This window comes from Xiphophorus maculatus, chromosome 18 (assembly GCF_002775205.1).
Source record: "Xiphophorus maculatus strain JP 163 A chromosome 18, X_maculatus-5.0-male, whole genome shotgun sequence".
NCBI lineage: Eukaryota > Metazoa > Chordata > Actinopteri > Cyprinodontiformes > Poeciliidae > Xiphophorus > Xiphophorus maculatus.
The window spans coordinates 1,853,501-1,880,451 of record NC_036460.1 but is presented as its reverse complement, the minus strand read 5'-3'; the positions used below and the strand labels follow the sequence as shown (position 1 = coordinate 1,880,451).

The 26,951-nt window shown below is 45.2% G+C and overlaps 4 protein-coding genes across 4 annotated transcripts; 2 read left to right on the top strand and 2 right to left on the bottom strand.

The window, feature by feature from the left end:
• The first annotated feature begins 685 nt into the window (after positions 1 to 685).
• mindy4b (MINDY family member 4B) lies at positions 686 to 11,405 on the top strand. The gene is made up of 11 exons (XM_023350926.1): positions 686 to 1,173; positions 2,317 to 2,460; positions 3,278 to 3,397; positions 3,620 to 3,717; positions 8,013 to 8,178; positions 8,248 to 8,313; positions 8,449 to 8,519; positions 8,626 to 8,698; positions 9,801 to 9,977; positions 10,975 to 11,155; positions 11,233 to 11,405. The coding sequence occupies exons 1-11, from the start codon at positions 1,111 to 1,113 to the stop codon at positions 11,367 to 11,369; spliced, it is 1,296 nt and encodes a 431-aa protein (XP_023206694.1). The 5' UTR covers positions 686 to 1,110; the 3' UTR covers positions 11,370 to 11,405.
• Positions 11,406 to 12,073: 668 nt separating this feature from the next.
• On the bottom strand, positions 12,074 to 14,564 carry tsen34 (tRNA splicing endonuclease subunit 34). The gene is made up of 5 exons (XM_023351979.1): positions 14,328 to 14,564; positions 13,260 to 13,523; positions 12,896 to 13,022; positions 12,549 to 12,830; positions 12,074 to 12,479 (listed from the first exon to the last, which is right to left on the bottom strand). Exons 2-5 carry the CDS (start codon positions 13,521 to 13,523, stop codon positions 12,292 to 12,294), a joined length of 861 nt encoding a protein of 286 aa, XP_023207747.1. The 5' UTR covers positions 14,328 to 14,564; the 3' UTR covers positions 12,074 to 12,291.
• Positions 14,565 to 14,969: 405 nt separating this feature from the next.
• Positions 14,970 to 21,657, bottom strand: eif2a (eukaryotic translation initiation factor 2A). Its single transcript, XM_005808248.2, has 16 exons — positions 21,608 to 21,657; positions 20,340 to 20,409; positions 20,198 to 20,269; positions 20,007 to 20,125; positions 19,834 to 19,933; positions 18,671 to 18,753; positions 18,036 to 18,109; positions 17,814 to 17,958; positions 17,613 to 17,729; positions 17,383 to 17,539; positions 16,785 to 16,869; positions 16,255 to 16,587; positions 16,073 to 16,186; positions 15,521 to 15,640; positions 15,339 to 15,404; positions 14,970 to 15,231 (listed from the first exon to the last, which is right to left on the bottom strand). The coding sequence occupies exons 1-16, from the start codon at positions 21,633 to 21,635 to the stop codon at positions 15,166 to 15,168; spliced, it is 1,749 nt and encodes a 582-aa protein (XP_005808305.1). The 5' UTR covers positions 21,636 to 21,657; the 3' UTR covers positions 14,970 to 15,165.
• A 1,386-nt stretch (positions 21,658 to 23,043) lies between these two features.
• serp1 (stress associated endoplasmic reticulum protein 1) lies at positions 23,044 to 25,528 on the top strand. The gene is made up of 3 exons (XM_005808230.3): positions 23,044 to 23,236; positions 23,641 to 23,713; positions 25,083 to 25,528. The coding sequence occupies exons 1-3, from the start codon at positions 23,153 to 23,155 to the stop codon at positions 25,121 to 25,123; spliced, it is 198 nt and encodes a 65-aa protein (XP_005808287.1). The 5' UTR covers positions 23,044 to 23,152; the 3' UTR covers positions 25,124 to 25,528.
• The last annotated feature ends 1,423 nt before the right edge of the window (positions 25,529 to 26,951 follow it).

The window sequence follows — 26,951 nt, the reverse complement described above, 5'->3', positions numbered from 1 at the left end:
ACCAGAGCAACAGAACCTCAGATCCTGTCTCAGGTTTTATTTCACCTCTTATGGCTGCTGATACGCAGATGAGAAGAGAAAACTAAGCAACCAACAACTAAAACTGACTGGAAGTTTACACATTCAAAGATTAACAGCAATAATTTAAAATATTTAGTCTGTCATGAGAGGGAATAATGAGGGTTTGTTTTTCAAAAGTCATAATTTTACATTCATAAAATTCAGTTTGAAACTCAATATTTAATTAACATGGAGTTAAACTAAGTTTGAAGCTAAATATTTTGCCTCAAACTAAATATCTAGCTTGTTAATTAAATATGTAGCTTAAGGCTAAATATTCCACTTGCTAATGACTTAGCTTTCCAACAAATATTTAGTTTGGAGCTAAATATTTAGACCCAAACTAAATATTTAGCTTGAAAAGAAATGCTAAATCTTTTGTTAGCAAGCTGAATAGTTGGAAGGATAAATATGTAGTTTCCGATTTATGTAGTTAGTTTGGAGCTAAACATTTAGCTAGCAAACAAAGTACTTAGCCTCAAACTAAATATTTAGTTTTTAGCTTACTTATTCTTTAGTTTGGGACTAAATATTTAGTTTTCAACTTAAATATTAATTTTAGATGTTTATACATTAATGAGTAACATGATTTTCTGATATGACAGGCTAAATAATCCAAATTAATTCACAGTTATAATAGTTAAATTTTGACTCTCTAACGCTCCCCTTCAGGATCCTCCATGATAAAACAGTTTTATAAACACCGGACCTGTTACAGGTTCTGCATAAGACAGTTCAGTCTGGGTTCTAATTATATTGTTGTGGTCTGGAGCCGGGTCTAGGACTGGGTCACTCTGCCCTCTGCTGATGTAGGTCAGGCATTGCAGCCGGCTCCATTTTCACCTGCCAGCTGATCATGTGTCACTCAGAGAAGATTCGGTTTCACTGCTGCACCAACCTGCTGCTGTTAGCCCCAGGTGTGCAGCAGAACCGCAGTCCATTCTGGATCGGTCGGATTCAGGAACCAGAACCATGGGGTCCAAGCAGAGCTGATGTTTGAGGTTCTGGCTCTACTGCTGACTCTGGTTCTGACAGAGGTATTTTGTGGTGATGACGGACTCTGGGTTGGACTACATCGAGCTGCTGCAACACGAAGTCAACAGGAACCCAGATGTGAGTCCGTTACAGAGCCCAACAGGTTTCCATGATCCTTCAGACTGAAACATTTTGAAACCTCGTTTTTCTTCCTCTCTTCTGTTTTAAGGAATTTATATCCTGCAGAACAAGGAAAGGATTTGTTTCAGTTTCTTTCCTGACTCATTTAAAAGCTTCCTGTTAAGGAAAACGTGAATATTGTTTTGCCCACATCTTAATAAAACGTCTGAGACTAAATTTTCCAACAGGCTCCACTGGGTTCAGTGGAGCCGTAATTTCTTCTTCCTCAGCCGTGACTCTGGAATGTGGTTTTCCTCTTTCGGGGTGAGAATTCCCTGGATGTCCCAGGAAAAGATATGTTCTTGAAGACATCAGGTGTTGCTCTGAAATCCCCACTGGCCTTGATGGATGATTCTTTTCTATGGTGCAGAATTAGTGCCAAAATTAGGACTATTGTGCTTCCAGCAGTGGCTACTTCTTTAGAACTGGAGGCTATATCCACTCTGAAACTATCGATTGATTTAACTGAGTACTTATAGTTTTAGCTTTGGAAAGGCTAGTGACTAGCATGCTAAGGCTGATCCCCCAATAGGCTGACTACTTCTAGACTAACAGCAGAATATTTAAAACTTAGTTATAAAGTGGAAGTCCTTCCCAATGGGCTCCATTCCAGACAGATCCGACCCTTAAGGAGTTGAAATCTTCATGTAACCTCTTGTGATTCTATCAGCTGTCAATAAATGACGGTTCCTGGTGCAGATCACTGCTTTAATCTGCAACTTCCTCCAGATTCCTGGGAGGATTTGTCCTGATTTTCTCCTGTGCAGGACAAATATGAAAGACTTGCCATTTTCAAATCCCATGGACATCTTTGGTCCTCAGATACTTTTCTGTTTGCTCTTTCAGGATCTATACTGTTGTGTGTTTTTTACCTTTAAATGCAGGAATGGATGGAAGCAATGGATGAGGTTCAAATGTAGCTGATGACATGAAACAGAAAATATTTTGGCTGCAGAATTCATTATAAAATATGAAGCTACTTTTTTGCCACTTTACCAGAGAAGTTGTATTCTGCCTGAATGTTTTGGAAGGAACTAATCAGTTTTGTGTTACCAGGATGGTGTTTACTGTGGAGATGTTCATGTTCCTCTCCGTCCTCAGAGGTTGTTGGATGTGGCGAAGGATGAGGACCAGGAAGAGGCCCCTCCACACTGCAGGACCCTCCTGGCTCCCTGCTCCATCCCCCGGAGCCTGGTGATCTCCCCTGGCCTTGGAGGAACACCGGTCACCCCCCAGCTGACCGAGGTGAGCCTGGGAAGAAGCATTGCCGATAGTTTGTGGCCTATGTTTAACAGAGAAAAACACATACAGAGAGATCTCAGATGATCTCCGACTTCCACTGGACTTTCTGTTGCATCATGCCAGTTGTTCTGTCTTTTGGATTCTCTTCCATGTTTCCGTCATCTTGCTGTCTGATTGGCTACAGACTGCATTCTCATTCGTCCTAAGGGAACGCCACACCCGCTGCAATATCAGGCCAAGACAATCCAATGCGTTGAATATCCCAAATTTAAGATCGGAGCGGTCCAGATCATTCTGAACAATTAGCATAAAAATCATGCAAACTATAACCATAGTAGTACCAACACTATAAAACACACAAATACATGGTTACATTGATCATCTACTATGGTTTTACTGACTTTCTGCAAGTTGTTCCAATCATTGAGTGCAGCAAAAATGAAACAATGATTGACCGAATGCTGGACAAACTCTTGGAACCATTGTTGTGATGAATTTATCAGAACGTCAAATGTAAGTCTTGTTGTAAGTATTGATGAGTGAGCGGAAGTATGGAGGGGTTTTGCCAGTTTTATGGATGATTTTGTACTAATTTATTTACGAGTGAGTGGAGCAATGGCCAGTATAGAAAATAGTATAGATGACAATGGCAAGTATTAAAAAGGGGCAGCTGTAACAAAACGAATCGCAGTAATCAGTAACACATGGCTGTACTTAAATCCTTTGGAGCTACTTGGTTTTAACTTTTAACTGTCTCCTGCATGAGGGACCACTTGGTGAGTGGCAGCAGGGCTGATCAGGTTCCTCTGTTTTCCCTCAGAGCCTGAGGAGGATCCTCTTTGGGGGAACGTTTCACGTCTTCAACTACGAGTGGAGGAAGTCATTCTTCCAGTTCAGGGAACCGGACTCTGAGCTGTCGTACATCCTGGAGGCCGACAGAGTGAGGAACCCATGCAGACCAAAGCAGCTTCTGTTGCTCACAGCTGAAGTTTAGTTGGTTGAATCTGAACTTTTACCAAAACCAACTAATTGCTGTTGACCCAGAAATTAGTTGGATCCAGACGAAAACTCAAACTACAACTGAGTTCTGTTGAGTTTTGGTCAGTTGGACATGTACAGACACCTTGCTGAGTTGTCTCACCTGCACAGGTGTGTGTTTCAGGGCGGAGCTCGCGCTATTCAGATGGTCATTCAGGCCCGAATCATCAAGTTCCTGCTGTTCAGCCAACCAGGCAGCACAGACAGACGGACGCTGCACAGGTGAGGATCTTGTTTGGTGCAATGACACCTTCACCTGTAAACACAAGATCACATGACAAGGTCATGACACCTGATCCATGATTGGCAGCAGAGAGGTGTCAGATTCATTTTCAATAAGAACTCTAGTATCCTAAGACAGAAAATAACTTGGTACCTAGACTCACCAGTCGATGAGCAGAAAGTTATTACTCAAAATCATCTGCAGAGTTAGCAAAACTCAACAAATCACTTCCTGAATCATACAAACTGTACATACAGGAAAATGTGTAGTTACAGATTTAACCCTTTTGAGGGTGGTATAATATGCAGGTTATGGCATCGACTCATGTTGGGTGGCAACATGGTGGAAGTTAGCACTTTAGTATTAGCTTCCAATAAACATCAATGTTGCACTAGAGCATCAGCAGAACTAATATTTATGATTAGTGCTTTAGGGTTACCTTAGCTAACTTTTCAGTTAGCAGTGCCCACTGCTGGTACCACAGGGTCAGGCTGCATTCACACCAGCCACATTTAGTCCACTTTAACCGAACTCTAGTCCGTTTATAGATAGATAGATAGATAGATAGCATTTATTGTCATTGAACAGAATTCAACGAAATTTCCATTGCAGCTCCCGTGCAAAAGGTCAAATATATACAGTATAAATAAGCAAACACACAATAATAATAATAACAATATATACAACTAAATTAACTAAAGGCACTCAACCACACCAAAGAAGTAGCAGCAGGTCCAATTATGGCAAAGTACAGATAATGTGACAGTGCAAAGTGCAGAACAATATGGCTGTGTGGGGGTGGGGGATATGTATGTGTGACTGCGAGGTTATGATATGTGTGGGAGGGGGGGACGGCAGGGAGTAATGGCTCTGACGGCTGTGGGGAAGAAACTGTTTCTCAGTCTATTTGTTGTAGTCCGTATATTCCTGTACCGCTTGCCTGATGGCAGCGGCACAAACAGTCTGTGGCCCGGGTGGCTGGAATCCATGGCTATGGATCCAGCTCTCTTCTTGACCCGGTCTGTGTAAATGGAGTCCAGGTCTGGGAGGGGGCATCCCACAATGCCTTGTGCTGTTCTCACCACCCGTGTCAGTTGTTTCCTCTCCAGTGCTGTGCAGCTACCATACCACACAGTCATGTTGAGGCAGAGGATGCTCTCGATCATCGCCCTGTAAAAGTTCACGAGCAGCCGTGAGGAAAGTCCAGCCCGTCTCAGTTTCCTGAGGAAGAAGAGCCTTTGTTGTGCTTTCTTCACCAGGTGGGAGGTGTTTGTGTTCCAGGAGAGGTCAGAAGTGATGTGGAGGCCCAGGAACTTGATGTTGTCCACACGTTCCACCACTTCTCCATCTATGAGAAGGGGAGTGTGATCCGTCCTCCTGGACCTTCTGTAATCCACAATGACCTCCTTGGTCTTCCCTGTGTTCAGCACCAAGTTGTTGGCTGAACACCACTGAGTGAGCTGCAGAATCTCCTCTCTGTAGTGGGTCTCGTTGTTGTCTGAAATGAGACCCACTACTGTTGTGTCGTCCGCGTACTTCACGACTGTGTTGGTGGGGTGGATGGCCACGCAGTCGTGTGTAAACAGGGTGAAGAGAGCTGGGCTGAGCACACAGCCCTGCGGCGTGCCTGTGTTGAGGACCAGTGGGGACGATGTTGAGCCACTTATTCTCACCACCTGAGGCCTGTTGGTGAGGAAGTCTCTGATCCAGTGGCACAGCGAAGCGGGCAGCCCCACCTCGAGTAGCTTCAGCACCAGCTTGTCTGGGATGACGGTATTAAATGCTGAGCTGAAGTCTACAAATAGCATCCTGACGTAGGTGTTGGGATGCTGCAGATGGGTCAGGGCTGTGTGCAGAGTGATGGAGACAGCATCCTCTGTTGACCGGTTCGCTCTGTAGGCGAACTGAAGGCTGTCCAGGTTTGCGGGGATGAAGTCTCTGATGTACCTCAGAAGAATCCTCTCAAAGCACTTCATGATCACCGGGGTCAGAGCGACGGGCCGGTAATCGTTCAGGCTGGTGATGGACCTCTTCTTCGGTACAGGGATGATGGTGGAAGACTTGAGGCACTCAGGAACCGTGGCGAGCTGCAGGGACAGATTGAAAATGTCCAGAAACACTCCTGCCAGCTGGTCGGCACAGGTTTTCAGCGTCTGGCCTGGCACCTTGTCCGGTCCTGTAGCTTTGTGGGTGTTGATCCTCCTCAGGGTGGACGTCACCTGATGCTTCTGCAGGACGAGAGGCTGGTGCTGCTCTTCCAGTTGGGGTAGATGTGCGGCTTCTCTGCTGCCCGCCGTGTCAAAGCGGGCAAAGAAACTGTTTAAGGTGTCAGGCAGGGTGGGGTCGCGGCTGGTCAGCTGAGTGCTGTGTTTGTAGTCCGTCATGGTTCTAATGCCTCTCCACATGCTTCGGGGGTTGTTGTTGATGAAATGTTCCTCAATCTGCTGTTTGTACTGGAGCTTGGCCTGCTTAATACCTTTTTTCAGTTCCGACCGGGCCCTGCTATAAGCCAACCTGTCTCCAGACCTGTAGGCAGCATCCCGGGCTTTCAGCAGGGCCCGTACTGTGCTGTCCAGCCATGGTTTCTGGTTTGGAAACACTTTTATGGTCTTAACAGGGAGGACAGCGTCGGTGCAGAACTGAACATAGGACAGAACGGACGATGAGTATTCCTCCAAGTCTGCGCCGTCCCTGAACACACTCCAGTCTGTATGCTCAAAGCAGTCCTGAAGTGCAGAGGAGGCCTCCTCAGTCCAGACCTGAACTATTCTGGTGGTTGGCTTAGTTCTGCAGGCCAGAGGCTTGTAGACAGGAATCAGCTCCACTGAGATGTGGTCAGACATGCCCAGATGTGGAGCTGCTACAGCCTTGTAGGCTCCGGGGATATTGCAGTAGACCTGGTCCAAAATGTTATTGTCTCTGGTGGGAAAGTTTATGGATTTGTGGAATTTGGGAAACACAGCCTTCAGTTCCACGTGATTGAAGTCCCCCGCCACAATCACGGCCGCCTCCGGGTTGGAGTTCATCTGCACGCTGATCAGGCAGTACAGCTCCTCTAATGCTAGCTTAGCATTAGCCCTCGGTGGTATGTAGACAGCCACGATCACAATGGACGAGAGTTCTCTCACCAACTTGAAGGGTCTGCATTTCACCGCCAGATATTCCAAGTCAGGAGAGCAGAATGTGCCGACAGAGTGTGTGGCTGTACACCAGGCATTGTGTACATACAATGCCAAACCTCCGCCTCTGCCCTTACCCGAAGCTGCAGTCCGATCCGCCCGGAACAGAGCGCGCCCCGTTATCTCCACCGCTGCGTCCGGGATGTTATCCTCCAGCCAGGTCTCTGTGACAACAGTCACACAGCTGTCCATCCGGCGAGAAGTAATCCGGAGTCGCATCTCGTCGATTTTGTTGACGAGGGACCTGGCATTGGCGAGGAAGAGGCTGGGGAGGGCCGGTTTATGAGGGCTAGCTTGTAGCCTAGCACGCATGCCGGCTCTCTTACCCCTCTTTTGTTTGCGCTGCCTCCTCCGTCGCTTTGGCAGCAGGGGGGGAATGATCATAGTCCCAGGTGTTCGTAGCAGCTCTGGAGGAATAAAGTCCAGCTTGGTGGGTGTGTGAAGTCCAAACTGTGTTCCTATGTCCCACAGTTCTAATCTGCTGTAAGTTGTAACGGCTTCCAGTAGTGTGTTGAGCGAAGACATCAATAAAAACAGGCTAAAAAAAACGAAAACACGGGAGCTCCGAGCCGCAGCGTCTACACGCGCCGCCATCTTGAAACTGTCTTGAAAGTTATGAAACTTTATCTTGAAAGTCTAATTTGTCTGGGAGGTGTGAATTTATAATCGAACTCTGGTCCTCCTAAAAACCTCAATCTTGGTTTGATTAAAGAAAGCTCTTGTGCTGTTCCAGTGCATATATGAATACTAAGCGGACCAGAGACCACTCCAAAAGCAGGAAGTGGACTACAGAACTGACTCTATTGGTCTATCGGGTGTGAAAACACCTTCAAAGTTTTCTCGATTACCTTCAGGGTTTCATGCAGAGTGGGAATCAAGCAACCATGTTCCTCAAAGAACCATCCCAGAGTTGTCTCTACCAGGGATAAACCTGCCTCTGGTATAAGTTGGGGAGCCACTTCCATTGTGATAAATTCTCCTGGTTTTCTATCAGAAGCCTTGGGGCCTGGTGCTTATCTCCCTCCAGAGGCAGGGGATTACATGGACATGTCAGTAGCACAATGAGCCAATCATGAATGGCCTTAATCTGGTGGACAGTAATGTCTCTCCACCAGCCTCAGTCAGCTGCAACAGAGGGACCAGGACAAGGCGCTGGCAGCTGCGCTGTCCGACAGCCTCTGGTTGGCCGGCCAGGAGGAGCGGGCCACTGTTACCCTGGTAACCGAGGACTACTGCATCACTCCTCACCTGGACTACAAGCTGGATGACTTCACGGAGAAGGTCAGTTCTGCCTCTGCATTCCTCTGTCTGCAGCACCATCCTCCATCTTAACCCCATGATGTCTTCCAGCTGCAGCTGTTCACTTTTGACAGGAAGGACGACGTCTGGAAGTTCATCCTGGACCACATTCAGTGTGTGAGTTGGCCCAGAGATCAGCTCTGATGTGTGAACCTGGATTCTTACAGAATCTAAACCTGGAAGGTTTTTTTGGTTGAACTGAGATGAACATCAAGGTTTGGGGAAGTCTATGTTTTAAATCTGTGTTTGCAGTTTAAAGCAGAGGGGAGTCATGGAGTCATCCTGTTCCTGTACAGCCTCATCTGCTCCCGGACAGTCGACAGGTAACGCTCCCAAACCTCCATGTTGTCCAAACAGACACCATACACCAGCAGGGGGCAGTAAGGCCTCTGGTTTGACTCCAGAACCTTTCTTCTTCCTTCCATCCAGGCTCAGAGACGATATGAACTCCAACACCTCCCATCTGCTGCACCTCAGCCTGGGAAACTTTGTGTGTCGACAGGTAAGATTCTCACCTGCGCTGGTGGAGCCTGACAAGCTGCTTTCACACACCAGATCTTGATGCAATCTTTTTCCTAAAATCTGACTTTTTCTGCATGGTCGTTCATTCTACTAATTAAATGCGACGCAATCAGACTTCTGTGTGAACGGTTTCCGACCTCAAAGCGACCCGCATGCGCAGAAGAAGAATACAGACGCCACGCAGCAGCGCTCTGTTTACGCCAGTAAAGATGGCCGCCGCTGTCTATGGATGGGTTTTAAAGTTCATCAGCAATGGGAGCCAAAACAAGGAAACTGATCAACAGAAAGCCGTGCTAACAGAAACGGCCGTTAGTGGAGCATTGACTGCAGCTTGTGGAGAGAAATCTGTCTGCATATGGAGTCAGAGCGAAGAGTGGTAGGGTTGGGAAATGACGTCTTCACTGGCTGTTTCATTACAAATGTGTGCAAAATGTTGTTAATATTTCGCTAATCTAAAAAAAAAACACAATTGCTGTGTGTCTGTTAAATAAGAAACAAAATTAAAATCACAGGTTTGTTCACACAGCAAGTCATTAAAAAGCCTGCAGCACTGCCGCCATCATCCTCCTACTGCTTCCTGTTGTCTTCTTCTTCTTGGTTTGCACCAATGGAAACATCCGGTTGTTGATCAGATGAAGCAAAAAAAGTGTTTTCATTGAAGTTTTGGCAAATCAGTTTTGATAAGGCCAAGAAAGCCCCACCTCGCCCTAGCGCCAAAAACACTTCCTTGAGTAATAAGTTGTTTTTTTAAATTTGTGTTTCCATTAAGCAGATTTATTTTCAGAATATTAATTTGTGCAATTCTGTTGTCAATAGAAATGCAGCTACTGATTTAGACTGCTTTCATAATTTTATAATTATCATTTTCAGCCATTGTTCTCTTGCAGATTTACCACGTCTGGCTTCTTAGGTGATCCACATGAACTTGACTTGTGGATTATTGCAACAAAACTCGTGTTGTTCTGGTCGGTTCCTGCTAACTCCCAGTTTTGTTGGATCTTCTTCTCGTCAGATGAAGATCCTGAACAGCAGATGAGTCTCAGGCTGCTTCGTTTCTGTTGATGATGTCTGTATCTCTGCAGGCTTTACTGAACCTGCTGCTGACGGGCCGAGCCAGTCCTCACGTCTTCAACGGGACGCTGCAGTTTGGGGAGGACGGCCAGCCTCTGGAGCGCCCCCTGCAGGGAGTCCTGTCCCGCAGTGATGTGGGTTACCTGCACTGGAGCCGGGAACAGATGGAGCGAGGCGGGCTGCCTCAGGTAACCAGTTCTCTACTCGACTGTTATGGAAACAACAAACCAACTTTCACCTACATGCATCCTCCCAACCTGTAGAGGCAGTATAACGTTATTCTGAGGTGTTTTCAGGTCTGTTTGAAACCACAACAGCCAATGCTAAGTTAGCAACTCCAGTCCTTGCTTCCTAGTTTAAGGCCAAGAAACATTTGGGTCAACGTGGCTTTGCAGACAGCTAGCAATTCCTTATGAAAGCGTCTCCGACTGTCCTACTAATCTGACAGGAATGTCATGAGCAAGACAGGAAGTGAGACACAGAGGCTAAATAAAACACATCTGCTTTAAGGGAAACTACAAACTAAAACCTTTCACTCATAAAAAAGCAGAGTTAGGTTATCCTAGCGCTACCCTGCGTTCAGGTCCGTGTCTGAAGGACAGCAGAACCCGGACCTGCAGCTGTAGATCCTCATTTCATCTTGTCCCATTGTGTCAGTATTTGAATCAGAATCAGCTTTTACTGTCATCATACAGAAGCAACAACAAAAATACAAACAATATAAGACGTTGGTAGACGGGTGCCTCATAATGCAGCCATCATGCGAGGCGCTACCCTTTCATGATGGGCAGCGCCATCGTATCACCTTTCAAGAGATATGAGAAAAAAAATTATATCTCTTGAAAAGTCTAAATTCTGTTTCAAAAGTTGTAAAATTACTAGACAAAAACTCAGAAATTTGAGATTATTCTGAGAAATGTTAATAAAACAAAAAATATTCAATTTTTGGAAATTTCTAGTTTTCAAAAGCCAAAGATTTTTAACTTTGGAAACTCAGAAAAAAAGACTAGTCTTAAAATTTTAGGATTTTTTTCTTTTGGCTGAAATGTTCTCATTTGTTTCTGACGGCTCTAATCCGGCGTCGAATCAAATATTCGCTTGTTGGTTTTCAGGTGAAAAACTGATTCATATTTGAGTCTGAATTCTTTCGGATGTTCCCCGTTTAGTTTCTCGCTGTTCCTGCAGGTGGGCAGCATGCTGAAGACCCCCCGGTTCCCGGTCTGGGTCTGCTGCATCAACAGCAGCTACTCGGTTCTGTTCAGCCTGAACCGGTCCCTGCTGTCCGACTGGAGGATGGAGCACCAGTTCCAGCTATTCTACTGCAACGGCCAGAACTCCCAGAGATCCACAGCCCGCCTCACCGTGGGTGAGCGCCGCCGCCGCCGCCGTCCCTCAGCTCCTGTAAGCCGCTTCAGGTCCATAAAGGTTCTGGTTCTCCTGCAGATACTCACTCCCACCACTGGGAGGCGCCGCCAGCAGAGGCAGACCCGGAGAAACGGTTCCCGTCACTGGAAATGACCATCAGGACGAAGTGGGACGGCGCCGCCATCGACTGGAATGGAACCGACCCATTCTACTGAGCGCTATGGCTCCCCCTGCTGGTGGAGACATGGATGTAAAATCTGTACGAATTGTTTTAAACAAAAAATCAATAAAAACTTGTTTAAAATTAATATTTTGATGCTTTAATCTGAGCCAACAAAGACAAATTCTCCTTTGTGTTCTGAACACAAACAGTTGAAATTTCCAAATCTGCTTCTAATCATCTTAAAGCTGAACTGATCCCACCCCCAAATGCTGGACTAGTAAAGTGGGCGGAGCTAAGACACAATAAAATATTATTTATTAAAGCTGTCACCATGTTATGACAGTTATGAGACAGATAATGTGTGAAAAGATCGATCTCCACCTCCTCCCTATTACTGTCGGAAGAAATGGACCAAAAACAACCAATAAAAGCCAGGAGGGGTTTGGCGCTGTTAATCACCCTCAAGTACTCCCTGCTAAATGTGCTAATGGTGGAGAAACAACTTACTGTTTCAGAAAAACTGTCTCATCTGTGTATGCTAACGAGCCTTAGCATTCACAACGTGCATTGCCAGCTGCAATGTAGCAAAGAGCAAACAGCGCTAAGCCCCGCCTCCTGGCTGTAATTGTTTTTTTCTAGTTAGCACTGGGAGAAGGCAGATGAGTTTTATTTTTTTCAGATTATCTGTCTAAAATTCTGTCACGTTGACAGTTTTTTTAAATAAAATGACGTACTGCAGCTTTAAGAACAGACTTGCACAGTTTACCTCCAAGTTTATTTTCTCTTTGTTTTCAACTCCAAACATTGAGGAATTTAAAGAAACAGTAAACCTCAATAAAATGTTCGTAATATTTAGTCTGGATCCACTGAGCGGTACCACACGGGTCGGGTCGGGTCGCTGTAGACGGGCCGGCGTATTCAGGACAGCGTTTCCTCTACCAGGTGACTGAATCCGGTCCGGTCCGGTAAGGATCTCACACCATCCCGCTCCACTGCAGCGAGGTGTAGCGGACCGGGCCGTCCGGCGCCGGCGAACACAGCAGAACCGTCTTCTTGACGTTGGAGCCGAGCCGGGCCGCACAGAGGACGTCCAGCAGGCAGACGGACTCGTCCAGCGCCAGGCAGATGGCGATGAAGTGGGCGTGGAAACGCAGCGGGTCACCTGAGGACGAGGGGGCGGAGTCAGCTGGAAGTCAGCGGGGTCAAACAGAGGTCGAGTGTTCAGGTTCACCTGGATACACCAGGAAGTCTCCGCCGAACTTCCCTGCAGACGTCAGGAAGAAGCCCCGCCCCCGCAGGTCCCTGAACACCTGGAACCTGGCCTCCCTGCGGGGGCAGCGCTGCGCTCTGATTGGCCAGTCGGCCTCCAGGAAGGCGCGGGCCTCCGGACAGTGGCTAAGCCCCGCCCTCGCCGTGCTCAGCTGCACCGCCAGCGCCGAGCGAGGAAAGCTGAAGTTCTGCTCCAGGTCCAGCAGGCGGTGCTGCAGGGCCTCGTCTGAGGCTGGATCAGAACCTGGATCAGAACCAGAACCGTTAGAGCGCAGCAGGAAAAAAACCTCGCCATAGTAACGATCCTACCTGATGATGATGTCATGGCTCGAACCAACGCCGACTCCCTGTCCTCCAGAGCGAGGACGCTCTGCTCCTCGAAGCTCCTCTGCTGCTCCTCCGTGTAACGCTGCTGCAGCTCCCCGGCCGCCGCTTCCTGAGGTCAACAAAACAAACACACCCTCAGCGGGCTGCAGCTCTAGCTCCACCCCGCTGCTTCCTGACAACAATGATGAAACAAACGCACCTTAGTGACCTTCTTCACTTCAGTAGGTGAAATTTAAGCTCCACCCCCAGACATCTTTATGATACAAATGTCTGACCTGTTCTGCTTCCTCATCTTGGTTCTGACCCAGTTAATACCCAGAACCTCTGACCCGGACCGTTTGCTGACCTGGTTCTGGGCGGGCAGAGCGGCGGCGCCGCCCCGTTCTCCCAGCAGTCTCTCCTCCTCCGGCAGCAGCAGCAGCGGCCGGCCCAGTCGGACGTTCTGCCGGGGGGTTCTGGGCAGCGACCCGAGCAGCGCCCCCACCAGGCCCTCGGACCTCACGGCCTTCAGGTCCTGGAGCCGCCACAGGAGCGGGGCGGAGTCACAGAGACTCAGCCCGACGACGGGGGCGGGGCTCCGTTCCTCCTGAGGCTGCAGCTCCGCCTCCATCTATAGAAACCAACCAATCAGGGACGAGAACAGAAACCAGGAGTTAGACTGAGCCTCTGATTGGTGGATTCATGTTTATTGTGATAGATGGAAACAAGTTCAAGTATTAATTGAGCTTTTGAGATGCTAATCTTGTCTTGTTGCCACGGTTACTGTCTGAAAGTTACAAAATAAAACTAAAAGCAGATCTTTCTGGATCAGTTAGTGAAGAATCTTTTGGGACGTGCAGCCTGAATGTAAACATGTATTTATTTTACTTTACTTTCTAATTTTAATGATCAGTTTGCATTTTATTTCTGTATTTCTTTATCAGGAATTTAACAAATTGTTTTGTGACATTTATACACTGTAAAGCAGACAAAACATTAAATTATGAACTAACAAAAGTAAAACAAAATCAATAAAGCAAATATTTAAAGTAGTTAAATAATAGCTTAACTTAAACTGATTTAAATTAATTTTGGTCTTTATTTTTTATGGAAACTTTTCCCATAATTTTCTCAGTAATGATGTAAAACAGTTTCTGCCCGATCTGGTTCCGGTTCTGGTCCAGGAAAACTGTGACTCAAATGAACTTTATGGTAAGATAAAGGTTGTGGCTTTACGGTCCGGAAATGTTCTGGATCTCCAGGTGTTTGGACCAATCAGGTTCCTAAACAGTCCTCGGTTCTGTTCATAGGAAGAACCGGTTCGGTGTGGACTCATGAACTCTGACAAGATCTACGTTCATTACTGCCAGATGGTCCGGAACCAGAATCTGTCCCAACAGCTGACATTACAGACCGTTAACCAGAAGTTTCTTACCGGCACGTGTTTCCTCCGCTTCACGACGTGCCGTAAACTGGTTCAGCTGTAGTTCCTCTCTACTGCCGTTAAGCCTCCGTTCTGAACCACAGCTCCCGGTACCGGTACCAGAACGGCACTGTTTAGCAGCGCAGGAAGTGTCTGCAACGATCAATACAAAACACCTAGAGGGTCCGCTCGGTCACAGCCAGCCGGCGGAGAGGTCGGCCGGAGAGGGAGGAGTGTTTGAGACAAACACGTTTGTTGGTGGGAGGAGTTCAGAAACGGCCAATCAGAGCGATCCGCGATGATGACGTCACAACTCTCCGCAGATTTTGAGTTTTATTCAGTATTTTTGGTTGTACCTTTGATTGCATTTTTGTATTGGTTGAAAATACAGCCAATAGGAGCAGAGTGAGGCTGAGCAGGCAGCAAAGTGAACCAATCAGACGCTGATATTTATCTTTTAAGATAAGTTTGGCAGGTGAAGCCTGGGAAAGATAAGGGATGCTAAAGTAATAGAAAACATTCCAGAAGGAAAAATGAAACCTGGACAAAAACTGGAAAACTTCCCAGACTCCAGCTGTTCTGGTGATGAGATGGAAACAAAACCAGGTCAGAACCAGGGTCAGAGGTCATGACTCCACATTAAAGACGCTGAGCTTCAGAACAGGTTTTTATTGTAAAACAGTGTACAGATGAGGCGACCTCATCTGTACAATTCTGCCTAGGTTTCCCAGAATGCCGCTGTCACTCAGCAAACCTAAACGACTAAGCCCCGCCCCCGATTCAGTCCCATTTCTGTCCAATCAGCCGCTGCTCCGGGCTGTGTCAGAGTGAAGCATGCTGGGAAGGTGTCCTATGGGTTGACCTGCAGCGCCTGCAGCTCCTTCAGCAGCTGCTCCTCCTTCTGGATCTTCTCCACCTGCAGCAAACACAGAGCAGCTTTCTTTAAAGGTCAGAGGTCACCATACTGGTCTGACTGTTACTCCATATGCAGACGTTATTCTGCTGTGTTTACGGATCCGTCACCTGGTTCTTCTGCAGAACTTTCCCAGATGCCTGCTGCTCCTTCAGCTCCTCGATGGCTTTCAGTTTCTGAGAATAGAACAGAATAATTGTTTACAACAGATTAGATTAGAAGGTTTTAATCTCCTGATGTTTGATTTTCAGGCAGCAGATGCAGATTTCATAGCGGTCCCATTTCCTCTCACCTTGTTTAAGTTCTTGATCTTCTTGTCCATCTCCGGGTCTCCACTGCCGCTGCTCGCCTCTGATTGGCTGTGGCTCACAGGTGCAGGAGCAGATTGAGGTTCAGTGTCAGGTTTGGCCTCCTGCGTCGAGATTTAAGGAGTTATCACAGATAATCAGAGACGGAGCAGCAGGACAAGGACACCTTCGCACCGATCGACCGTTTTCACTGCCGATATGTGAGGTTTCTCATCAGCCGTTAACACATTTCTATCTGGCTCCGCTGCCACGTTGCATTAAAAGTTTATTAACAGTATTAATTTTGCATTAAAAGTGTTACTATTTACTAAATGACTCTTCATTCATGTGCCACAGTTTGGACATCCCTGAATTAGACTGAATAGATCCGCTCCTGTAGATCTAGAACATTGTCACGGATACCTGATCTAGAATTACTGAACCAGATGTTGATACGGGATCGGTGCGTCTCTAGTCTGTGACTGATATCTGATATCAGATGAAACTAAACCGACGTTTGGAATCCGATTACAGGAAGTAATCACGGTTCTGCTCACCAGTTTGGCGGCTTTCTTTGCTTCTCGCTTCCTCTGGTTCTTCAAAGCCGCCTTGGAGAGGCTCTTCTCTCCTCCCGGTCCGGTCCGGAGGTTCTGAGGAGGTTCTTCCTCATGCTGACGGACACACACCCGTTACCACAGACATTCAGCTCCAGGCTGGATGTATTTTAACGTTTCCTCACCAGTTTGGAGCTGGGAGCGGCCGGCAGGTGCCTCAGTGCGGGGGGACGGTACGCCTGCGTGGGGGCAGCCTGGGTGGAGCCCAGCTCGCTCGGCGCCGCCTGGTACCGGATGGGCCGCTCCGGAAAGGTACCGTCCAGGAACGGCTGCCAGCGGACGTCCCAAAGCTCCGCGCCCTTTGCAACATCGTGCTTCTGTAGAACCGAGCCTGTGTAGTGCCAGATCTTATATCCGTTACTGACCCGCAGCCGAGGGGCGCAGGTCGCCGTGACGATGTGCTCGCCGTCGGGACACCAGGAGAAAAACGTGGCGTCTGGAGCCTCAGGCGTGGACACCTGCAGGAGAGCAGACAGTAATCACAGCAAAAAACACCTGGATGATTTAATTCACTTATTTTAACTCATCTAACAGGAGCTAAGAGATGCTAACAGGGAGGAAGTTTTCCAACCGTCCCAAGTTAGAAACTCAAGAATTTCCCCTGTACAGACAGCAGCTGTCGTGACCTGAGCCCTGCTGCAGGTAAACCTCTCACCTGTTTGTACTTCTTCACATCCCAAACCTCCATCTTGCCCCTGAGGTTCCCGAACCCGGCCAGAACCAGGATGTGGCCCTGAGGACTGAGGCAAGAGGGAAATAATTCGACTGAAGCCTAAAAGTTTTTTAGGTTTACAGAGCAGATTTTACCACCTGACAGCATTTCATCTCTTTTCAAACTGTAAAGTTCAAGTATTTTCAAGGTAAGTTTTCAAACTTTTCCAGTACTTTGGATTTAAAATCAATACAATGAACTAAAAAAAACATTTAATTGACATTTATTACTGCTATTATAGGTAAACTAAAATGGCAATATTATATTTTAAGCTGTTTTTCCCAATTACTTTCTGTTATAAGCACATTTAGCATCATGTTCATGAGATTGACTGTCAGCGCTAAGCCCCGCCTCCGGGCTCTGACTGGATGTTTTTGGTCCATTTCTTCAGACAGCAACAGCAGTTCAGCGAGGATGTGATCATAAAGTGTCACAACATGCTGACAGTTTTAACAAATATATAAAACCATATTTATTATAAACGTTACAGGCTGCAGCTTTAAGGATTCAGAAACAGAACAGGTGTGATTCCCCTCCCTACCTGTAGTAGGCGGCGTTTCGCGGGCCGGTCCCGAAGTCGAACACGGCTTCACACTTCAGGTTGAAGACGGTGGCTTTGGCCGGCATGAAGCCGTAAACCACGCAGAACTCCGAGGAGTTGGGGCTCCAGGATGCGTCGTAGATCGGCCCGTTCTTGGCTGCGGGAGAGTCAGATGGAGGGAGTCGGTGTTCTGGATCGGAACCGGGTCGCCTACCGAGCTCGGTTCTTACCCAGCTGGACCATAGCCGTCTCTCCGTTCACACCCAGGTAGTGCAGCGTCTGCTCGCCGTAATACGAAGCTCCGCTTTTATCCACCTCCGTGCTCGCCGTGACCAGGACAGCGGAGGCTGAGGGGGGAGACACGGGTCAGAGTCCGGACCGGACCGGGCTCTGGACCGGACCGGGCCGGGCTCTGGACTGGACCTGCTCACCTTTCTGGTTCCACTGCATTGCGACTTTATCTGCCTTGAAGAAGCTCTTGTTAGCCAGTGCCGCGCCGGGCCCGCCCAGAACCGGGTACTGGTAGAGCCGCACGAAGGACGGCGCTCCTTTACTGCCGGGGACGTAGATGGCTACCTGCAGAGGACAGACGGGGACAGACGGGGACGTAGTGAGTAAAGGTAACAAACGGGGACGACCCGGTTTGGTCTCACCTTGCAGGGCTGAGGTCCAGGCGATGCGGCGAAGTCAGAAACTTTCTGCATGTGAAGCTTGTTGGCGATGGAGTCTGAGGAAGAAAACAAGACGCTGCCGTTACCATGACGACGAGAAGCCTGATGTCCAACAAAATTCATATGAAAAAATGCAAAAATGAGTTTGTGTGTCTTTTGTTTTTTTTTTATAATTATTATTATAGACCCAAAACAAACTTTTTCTCTGTCTTGTTCACCAAGTTCCCTACCATTCTTGACTTGTGGTTAAGGGCTAAAGAAGGTCATTTCAAGGGCCACAAATGGCCCGTGGGCCACACTTTGGCCCCCCTGACCTGCTGGTTTCCTGTAAGGCCAACCACTAACCGACTGCTAACCAAGGTTGTTATTGTTAACAAAAAACAATAAAATAAAATTTAAAGGTAAAAAACACATTTTTTAACTGAAATAAAAATAAAAACAAGACTAAATCTGAGGAAACTGAATTAATAAGAAAAAGTTCTTAGTTCGCGTCTCTTTACCATGAATCTACAGCAGAGTATCGCGGATGCAGGAGACTCTTGCTGTGCCGCGTTCTGCCAGCAGATGGCGCTACGCAAGTCAGGTCAAAATATGAAATAAAGCAGAAAGTTTCTCACTGAAGTCATTGTTCTCAAAGAAGTGCAACTCGTTGTTGACGTTCCTCACACAGACGTTCTCGTCTTCAGACCACTTGGGACACCTGGACACAACGACAGACATGAAACCCAACTGATCGATCAGAAACTGGGATCCACCCGGAAAACTACCCCACTGGCAGCTGCCCACCATGTTGTCATACTATAAAATATTAAAAATTCACAGGAAATTTGAAAATCTGGCTGTTCTAGCAGTCTGACTGACAGCAGCCAATCAGCTGTCTGTGATTGGCTGCTGGTGAGGCTCACTTAGCACAGAAACAGAGCCAGAACACGAATGGGGCGAGCAAACGTGTTGAGATGTAAACGCCACACATCGTTCTTTATTCACAAAGATATAAACACTCACACCAGCCTCACTGCACGCTCCGGTTAGTGGCACAAATATAATGTCATACGCAGAAGGTTGCCAGCATCCATGCTCTCAGGAAAAACAGCGTCCAACATATTTTGGATTATTTATTTATGTCTTGTGGCTTTATTGGATGAAGACGTTAGCATGTGGACAGGTAGAGACAGGAAGCGATTAAATACAGACCTCTGACCTCAGACTCCCTTTCACCAAGGATGTTGTTTAACCTGTCTTCGCTGTCAGTGTTAATTAGGGCCGGACAATAAATCAATAACAATATATTATTGTTATGATCAGTATCAGTAGAATCTGATCAAATATTCACTGAGCTCTGATCCAGAACCGCAAAGAATTCTGGGGGATGAAGGCAGAGGAAAGACTTTAGCTCAACCTCTCACAGCTAGCTAAGCTAGGTTGGTGGAATCAACCAACTCACTCACTTTTTGGTTGCCTAGCAACAACCTGTGGAGTAACTTGCACATCAAATCATAACTGCTTAAAAATAAAAGAACAACAAGGATAAAAGAGGAAATCACATGGCACTAGTTTGGCAGATTTACATATAAAACAACTAATCAATAATTATCAATATCAACTGATATGAAACTCTTGATACATTTTGGAATCTTACTGGTGGCTAAAAACTATTTAAAATAAACAAACAATGCTTAGCCTGGTGGGAGCAAATAAAGCCTGGCAGCCCACCAGGCTGATGATACTCTGGGGGAAATCGTGAGCCAATCAGAACGCATGCAGAGTGTACTGGACCAACCAGGAGTCGACTTTCTTCTGGTACAGAGCTTTGACCAGTCGGCCGCTCTGTAACTCCCACAGCTGCAGGTTGGCTTCCCCCTGAGGACTGTCCTGAGTCTCTGCAAGGACAGACAGACAGAGTCTCAGAGACTTCCTGGACGTTTCCTCCAACGTCTCTGGGTCGTCTCTTACTGGTGTACGGTTGCCAGGTGACCAGGATGTTGTTGAGGGGAGAGAACTCCAGCAGAGCTGTTTTTGGGAGGTCAAAGGTGGACACCACAGATCCGTCCGCACATTTCACCACAGAGACGCTGGAGGACAGAAAGACAGACAGTCAACAAGCCGCCATGTTGCTGCGTGAAGACAAGCAATTAAAAACCAACTTGTGTCCGTTGCACCATCCTACGAGCGTCCCGTCCCTGCTGAAGGTGAGGTTCCTGCTGGGCCGGCTGTCCCTGAGAGACACAGAGACGAGGTCACAAAAGGTCACAGGAAGCTGTTTGATTACAGAGGGGAGGAGAGCACCTCTGGAAGGACGAGTACTGCTCACACCGCGGGGGTCCGCACAGCAGCGACGTTCCGTCTGATCCACACACTGAAACAAAAACACGGTGAAGCTGCAGCAGGAAGAGACACTCTGACTGCAGGAATATTCCTGACTGATTACAGGAAAGCCACGTTTTGTGATTCTTTTAGACTTTTTTTCGGAGATATGCAAGTAACAAGTATGCAATATGCAAGTATGCATGTAACAGCACTAGCATCTGTATGAGTCAACATTAGTATTTTTTTAACATATCAATGTCGGACTGATAAATAAAAATTGAAACGAAACCAACAACCGATATTTTATTCCATTTTGTTGCAATCTGTTTCAGGTGGGGTTTTTCCCTAAAGGTGTCAAAATGATAGAGAAATATACAATATCAGTTATCGGCTATGATAGAAATATTACTATCAGATATTAATTTTGGCCAGAGTTTTCATGTCATCCATCTCTATTTTTAGCATTGATTACTGATTGATTGTATCAACACCTGTGTCTTTGGTTGGATTCCTAATGGCCTCTAACCCTGTTTGTGGCTTTCACAGACAGAACATGGAGACAACCGGAAGCGTTTGTGACTTTAATCATTATATTGATTTCTGAAAACTTAAAATAAATCACAACTATAATTGTTACTCCAGTAGATGTTCTTGATCGTCTCTAAATCTTTGTCTAAATCACACAAAAACAATTCCATTAACTTTTTCTGAAGTTACTGCGTTGAATGCCATTCAGCTCTTCTCTAATTTAAATGATTATTAACTATCAAGTTATAAATCCATCAGATAAAATTAAATTAAAGACATTTTATGAACTGAAAATGAGGATTTAAAATTTCGGCATAAACATAAAAACCCAGCCAGCAGCGGAAACAGCTGATCTTTATGGTGTTGTTTAGGTCACTTGAACCTGTAGAGCTCAGACAGCAGCCATTGGTGTGGTTTATTGATTCCCGTTGTTTTACTGAAGATGTTCAGGATTATTTAAATCAAGCCGAATGACGCAGCACAGTCTGCTGCCGTTGGTGAGGTCACACTTCAGTTGCCAGAGTTTCAATATTTCAACCGAACGGATGTTAAATTGACGCTGAACGGATTTTCTACGGAGTCTGGTTAAATGTTGGTTAATAACAAAGAACAACGCTTCATCTTAGAATCTGACCTTATTAATAACGTCACACACTGAATAAACAAGCAAACAACGAGAGGAAAACGTCACAAAACACAGAGATTTAACTTGGAATTACCTGCGAGCAGCGGAATGGGGGGCGCCATGTTTACATGTGCCGGAAGAAGAAGGGAGTTACTCGGAAATGCGTGACGGGGACAGGAGGCGGGACTTCCAGTGCCACATCAGCATAACACGTCGGTTCTCTTTAAAAAGATAACTATGACAGCAGAGTTTATCGTTTTAAATATAACATAAAACTTACTGTTTTCGTTTTAAGATGAAATGTGGGCCTTTGATGACCAAATAAATCTGTTTTCTTAAAGCTGAACAACTTATTAAAGTTGAACGAGGGTCAAGATGCTGTGTACTACACAAAACTAACACAACTTCCGCTTTCAAAATAAGAGTTAGCAGACATGGATGACATTAAGTAGATTTATGGGACATTATAGCTGACTTTTAATGACCGAAATTAAATGACAACAACAAGCAAGCCTGAGAGTAAATAAGATTGTCCTCTTCCCACTCCTTTTCGAGCTAATATACATATTAGTTCAAATGCACACACACACACACACACACACACACACACACACACACACACACACACAAACAAAACAGCGTTTTATATACACTGCTCAAGAAAATAAAGGGAACACTCAAATAACACATCCTAGATCTGAATGAAAGAAATATTCTTATTGAATACTTTGTTCAGTACAAAGTTCCATTTGCACAACAGCAGGTGACATTGATTGTCAATCAGTGTTGCTTCCTAAGTGGACAGTTTGATTTCACAGAAGTTTGATTTACTTGGAGTTATATTGTGTTGTTTAATTGTTCCCTTTATTTTTTTGATCAGTGTATATATAATGGAAAATTTTGTTTTAAGAGTAGTTTTGCTCCAACTTTGCACTTCTACGTGAATACTATTATTATACAGTGTCTGGATACTTTGCTCAACACAAGTAATTTTACAGAAGAATAAAAAAAATTTTTACCAAAAATGTGGATGACACTGACATGCCTGCGATTTATGTAAAAGTGAGACTTTGTGTATATAGTTAATATTGTTCTAATGTTATTGTCTATCTCCTGAGCCATTTGGAGACTGTGAATAAGAAAGCACTTTACTCTGTTCTAACATACAACATATATGCATTGCCTACTTTAAGTATTAGTTTCATACATTTTTATTTTTTTAAATGTTTAGAAAAGTATTTCTCTCAATTGAATGGCACTTGAATAAGTTGTCTGATGGCTACTTTACGCTTACTTAATTAAAAATATGTTGAAGTTGAGCTACTCTTTCTTGAGAACATTTTCTTTACACTCTACCCTAAGATCATTTGAGTTTTTCACTTTCAAATGCAGCAAAAGGCCTCATTTTATTCTGAAGGAGCGCACCGGAAGTCCGAATTTGGTGTTCAAACGCTTCACGGGCGCCAGTGTGATTGTCGGGGGCGTGGTTTGTTTAAAGGGGCGGGGCTCCGAGTTTTTGAGTACGTAGACAAAGCTGTGTTCCTCCCAGTCCGAGAGCCCAGCGGAGCGGAGAGCGCGAGGAGAGTTAACGGCGTTAATAAACAAACAAACAAACAAACAAACAAACAAAGAAGGAAAGATGGTGGCCAAGCAGAGGATCCGCATGGCGAACGAGAAGCACAGCAAGAACATCACGCAGCGGGGGAACGTGGCCAAGTCCACGGTGAGTGACCGAACCCGACCGGAACCAGTCCGAAGCTGCTGGTTAGATTCTGACCGAACCGAACCAGTTCGAGCTTAAGGTGAGATTTGATGACATCATCATTAGCAGAAACGGAGGTTCCTGAGATCGATCAGCTGATTGGTTCCCTTTAGGCAGCTGGACTTCTTCTTATGTTTCTCCTAAAATCTTACTTGGTTTTCACTGGTTCTGTAGTTCGGTTGGGTTCGGTTCGGTTTCGATTACAAGCATGCTGTCAGTGATCGATCATCAGGAAAACGGGGAGGAAAGTTCCAGGAGGAAATCCACGGAGAAAGATCGATTGATCACATCTGATCAGCTGAAGAAGACTCTTCTGATCATCACCAATCAGAGCTGATCAATAATCGAAGTGCTGTGTGTTTCAGAGGAACCTGGTGGAGGAGAAGGGAGTTGGACCGTGGCTGCTGGCGCTCTTCATCTTCGTGGTCTGTGGATCAGGTGAGTCTTCTTCAGGTTATCAATATCAGTACTGATCTCCTTTAATTGAGCATAACTGCTATGAGCCAATTAAGGATGATCAATATGGATTCAATTCTAAACTTTATCAATAAATTTAATACAACTCTAAAGCAGGGTGTCCAAAGTGGCGCAGGGCCTTTGTTAGATATAATAAAAAGTGTAAATTTATCTTTTAATAATAAAGTTTCATTTTTCTGTTTGGCTTCGTTGTAAATGTGACATCAACCCTTTAAACCTGCTTTTAATTACATGATTAAAACTTAATAAATCAGGTTTTTATTGCTGAGAAACTTTATCAATTAAAATGACTAAACTTGTTTCCTTTCTTTCAATAAAAAATATTGAAATTCTCCTGAATATTTGGATCCACAATAATTTCCACACTCCTACAAAACATCAAACTATTTTATAAATATTTCATATTTATTTTATTGTTGAGCAGGAAAAGAAATTCTCAAAACTTTATGCAAGTTTAGTTAACATTTTATCAAATTTTTATATATTTTTACTTTACACATTTTCACAGAAGTTTGTTTTCTACAACTATTTTTAATGATAAATTGTATTTTATTTTTTTAAGTTTTTGCTTCATTTGATGACTTTTTACATATTTTTACAGATTACATATCTGGTTTCTTAAAAATCTTTAAAAAGTTGCTTTTTTATCAGCTAGAGCTCATACTTTTATTTAGGAAAGTTAAGCTAGAAAAAGAAACAAAATAAACTAACACTATATGAAATTAAATGCAAGCCGAGTTGTTTACTCCATAAATTTCTGTAAAATATGTAAAAATAAGTTAAAATAACTTTGATCTGTTTTCTGTAGAAACAATGATTCATGTTTGTATTTATTCATTCAGATTTATTTCAGTTGATGAGATCGCAGCAAATTTTACCAGCAGGGGTCAAACGTGCCCTTTGACCTTTCACAGTAAAAGTCCCGGTGCTCTGATGTCGCTCCAACCTTTAGAGAGAAAGGACAGATAAGAAACACCTGTCTGCCAGGTGTGTGTTTATCTGAGCATGCTCAGTCGGACGCAGAGCGGTTATTGATCAGAGGTCTCACTCTGGTCAGAGTCCAGCTGACTGCTGTTTATCCAGCCTGAGGTTCTCACAGGAATAAAACCAGACGACACTCTGAGCTGATGAAAACACCTTAATGTTACAAAATTAATAAGAAAAGCTAAATAAAACATACAGAAACAATAAACAAAAATCAAGTTGAATAATTGGGAAAAAAAGGTTTTTGAAAAATATTAAAATCATGCAAATATAATTAACATAAATTTGAGCAAATAGAACAAGTTTAAACCATGTAGTAAAAGTTTGTTGTTCTGTTTCCCTGCAGCCATCTTCCAGATCATCCAGAGCATCAGGATGGGCATGTAGAGTGACGTCACCAGCAGGGGGCGGGGCCTGAACTGAGAAAGCATGACATCAAATATTCCTGAACTTTGACCTGTCACAGAAGCCCCGCTCTCCAGATAGCCCCGCCCCTTTCGCATTAGCCCCGCCCCCAGACACAGGCCCGTCGTGCCGCTGCGCTCCACCCCGTGCCTTCCTCTATTTACCTGGACGTAGCTCCGCCCCCTCTGGATGCGCCTCATCAGCCTGACGGCGGAGGGAGGATGGGCGGGGTTAAAGTCCAGATCCAATCTGTCTCCTCCTCGCGGACCTGACAGGAAGTGACCTTTTGAATCAGAAGGTGTAAAGGTGCCGACAGGTGAGGCTGCACCGTGTGCAGCTGCACCTGAACATTCCTGATCCACCAATAAAGTTTCACTCTGAACATCAGCGCTGCCTCTGTGTTTCCTGGTCCCGGTTCTGGAGCCAAGCGGTTGGTCTTTGTTTCAGTTTGATAGTCTGAATAGTTTGATAGTTTTAAATCCTGCTGCAGGTGGTGAATTCTTCCAGCAGGTGGCGCCGTTTCCCCAATGATTCAACTGACGGACCGCGGAGCAGCGGGATGGAGTTTTAGGACCATTGTAAAATAAAATAAAAAAAGGAGTAAATTTCCACCAAGACATCTAAAATATTCAGAAATTTTGTTTAAAAAAAAAAGAGGAAATTTTTGAGCTTGCATAAGTCAGACGTTCATGAGAAAAACAAAAACGGACATTTTGAAATTACGCTTAGGTATTTTCTAGAAAAAAATTTGAAAATTTGTGAGGGCCAAAAGTCAAAAACGTTCAACTTTGGAAACTTTTTTTTTAAAATTGTTTTCTAGAAAATTTCTGAAACTTTTAGCTGATTTTTTTTCTGTTTACAGTGGATGAAGTCAAAACCTCGTCTCCCATCTTCCTCCTGTTATAGAACTGATTCCTGTTTAACTTCATGTTGCTAAAATGATTTTTCCATGTTAGTCAAATTGTTCTTGTGTTTACTTCAATTCAAATGTACTGTCAGAGGGAAATTAGATGCTGTAACTCATATTAGGCTCTTCAAAGAGTCGTAGATGCTGGTGGGCAGGAAGAATCTCCTGTAGCAGTCTGTTATAGCGACTTTAAAGAAGCCTCTGACTGAAGACACTGAGGTTGAAGAGGACGCTAAGTGTCGTCTGTAATTTTCTTGATTTTATGTAAAACTCTTTTTTAAACTAAGAGGATCTCCTTTGTTTTGTTTTTAACAGTGGGTTTATCCTCTGTATCTCATCTTTGGCCCCATTCTGTCCTCTTTCAGTCCTGTAATCATCCCAGTCTCGTGTGTTTTGGTGGTTAATCCCGGTTTTATCCCATGTTCCGTGTGTCTATCCCATGTTTATCTCTGTACCGTATCGGTTGTTTAACCCCAATCTTTTGTTTCTGCCGCGTGTAACTCGCTGTCGGTCCCATGTTTAACCCCATCCGACTCTGACCCACATCTCCTGCCGGTCCCTCCGTCTTCCCACCAGACGCTCTTTGTTCTCCGGCTTTTGTTCCCGATGATGGGCGAGTCGACAGCTGGACCTTCATTCAGGAAGCTGGAAACAACAGGCGGCTCAGACGGAGACGTCCTGCAGCTGAAGCAGGCCGTGTGGTCGTCATGGTGATGATCAGGCCTTTAATCGATGTATTAAGATTATAACTTGTTAAACAAACATAAAGGGCCCCATCGGTATTTTCTCTGAGTGTCGTCATTTAACTGCTACAACCATTTAAACAGGAACATATTTATTTTCTAGCTCTGGCTACGAACGCTAATGATACTTTTAGCATCTTTACCCTCATCGTAAACTTTG

Coding starts and splice junctions, on each gene's coding strand:
- serp1 (XM_005808230.3), top strand. CDS start 23,153: ATGGTGGCCAAGCAGAGGATCCGCATGGCGAACGAGAAGCACAGCAAG. Junction 23,237..23,640: donor GGAACGTGGCCAAGTCCACG/GTGAGTGACCGA, acceptor TGTGTGTTTCAG/AGGAACCTGGTGGAGGAGAA. Junction 23,714..25,082: donor CTTCGTGGTCTGTGGATCAG/GTGAGTCTTCTT, acceptor GTTTCCCTGCAG/CCATCTTCCAGATCATCCAG.
- tsen34 (XM_023351979.1), bottom strand. CDS start 13,523: ATGGAGGCGGAGCTGCAGCCTCAGGAGGAACGGAGCCCCGCCCCCGTC. Junction 12,831..12,895: donor AGCCATGACATCATCATCAG/GTAGGATCGTTA, acceptor GTTCTGATCCAG/GTTCTGATCCAGCCTCAGAC. Junction 12,480..12,548: donor AGACTTCCTGGTGTATCCAG/GTGAACCTGAAC, acceptor CCTCGTCCTCAG/GTGACCCGCTGCGTTTCCAC.
- mindy4b (XM_023350926.1), top strand. CDS start 1,111: ATGACGGACTCTGGGTTGGACTACATCGAGCTGCTGCAACACGAAGTC. Junction 2,461..3,277: donor TCACCCCCCAGCTGACCGAG/GTGAGCCTGGGA, acceptor GTTTTCCCTCAG/AGCCTGAGGAGGATCCTCTT. Junction 11,156..11,232: donor CACAGCCCGCCTCACCGTGG/GTGAGCGCCGCC, acceptor GTTCTCCTGCAG/ATACTCACTCCCACCACTGG.
- eif2a (XM_005808248.2), bottom strand. CDS start 21,635: ATGGCGCCCCCCATTCCGCTGCTCGCAG. Junction 18,754..19,833: donor CAGAAGAAAGTCGACTCCTG/GTTGGTCCAGTA, acceptor CGTTGTGTCCAG/GTGTCCCAAGTGGTCTGAAG. Junction 16,187..16,254: donor CCGCTCCCAGCTCCAAACTG/GTGAGGAAACGT, acceptor TGTGTCCGTCAG/CATGAGGAAGAACCTCCTCA.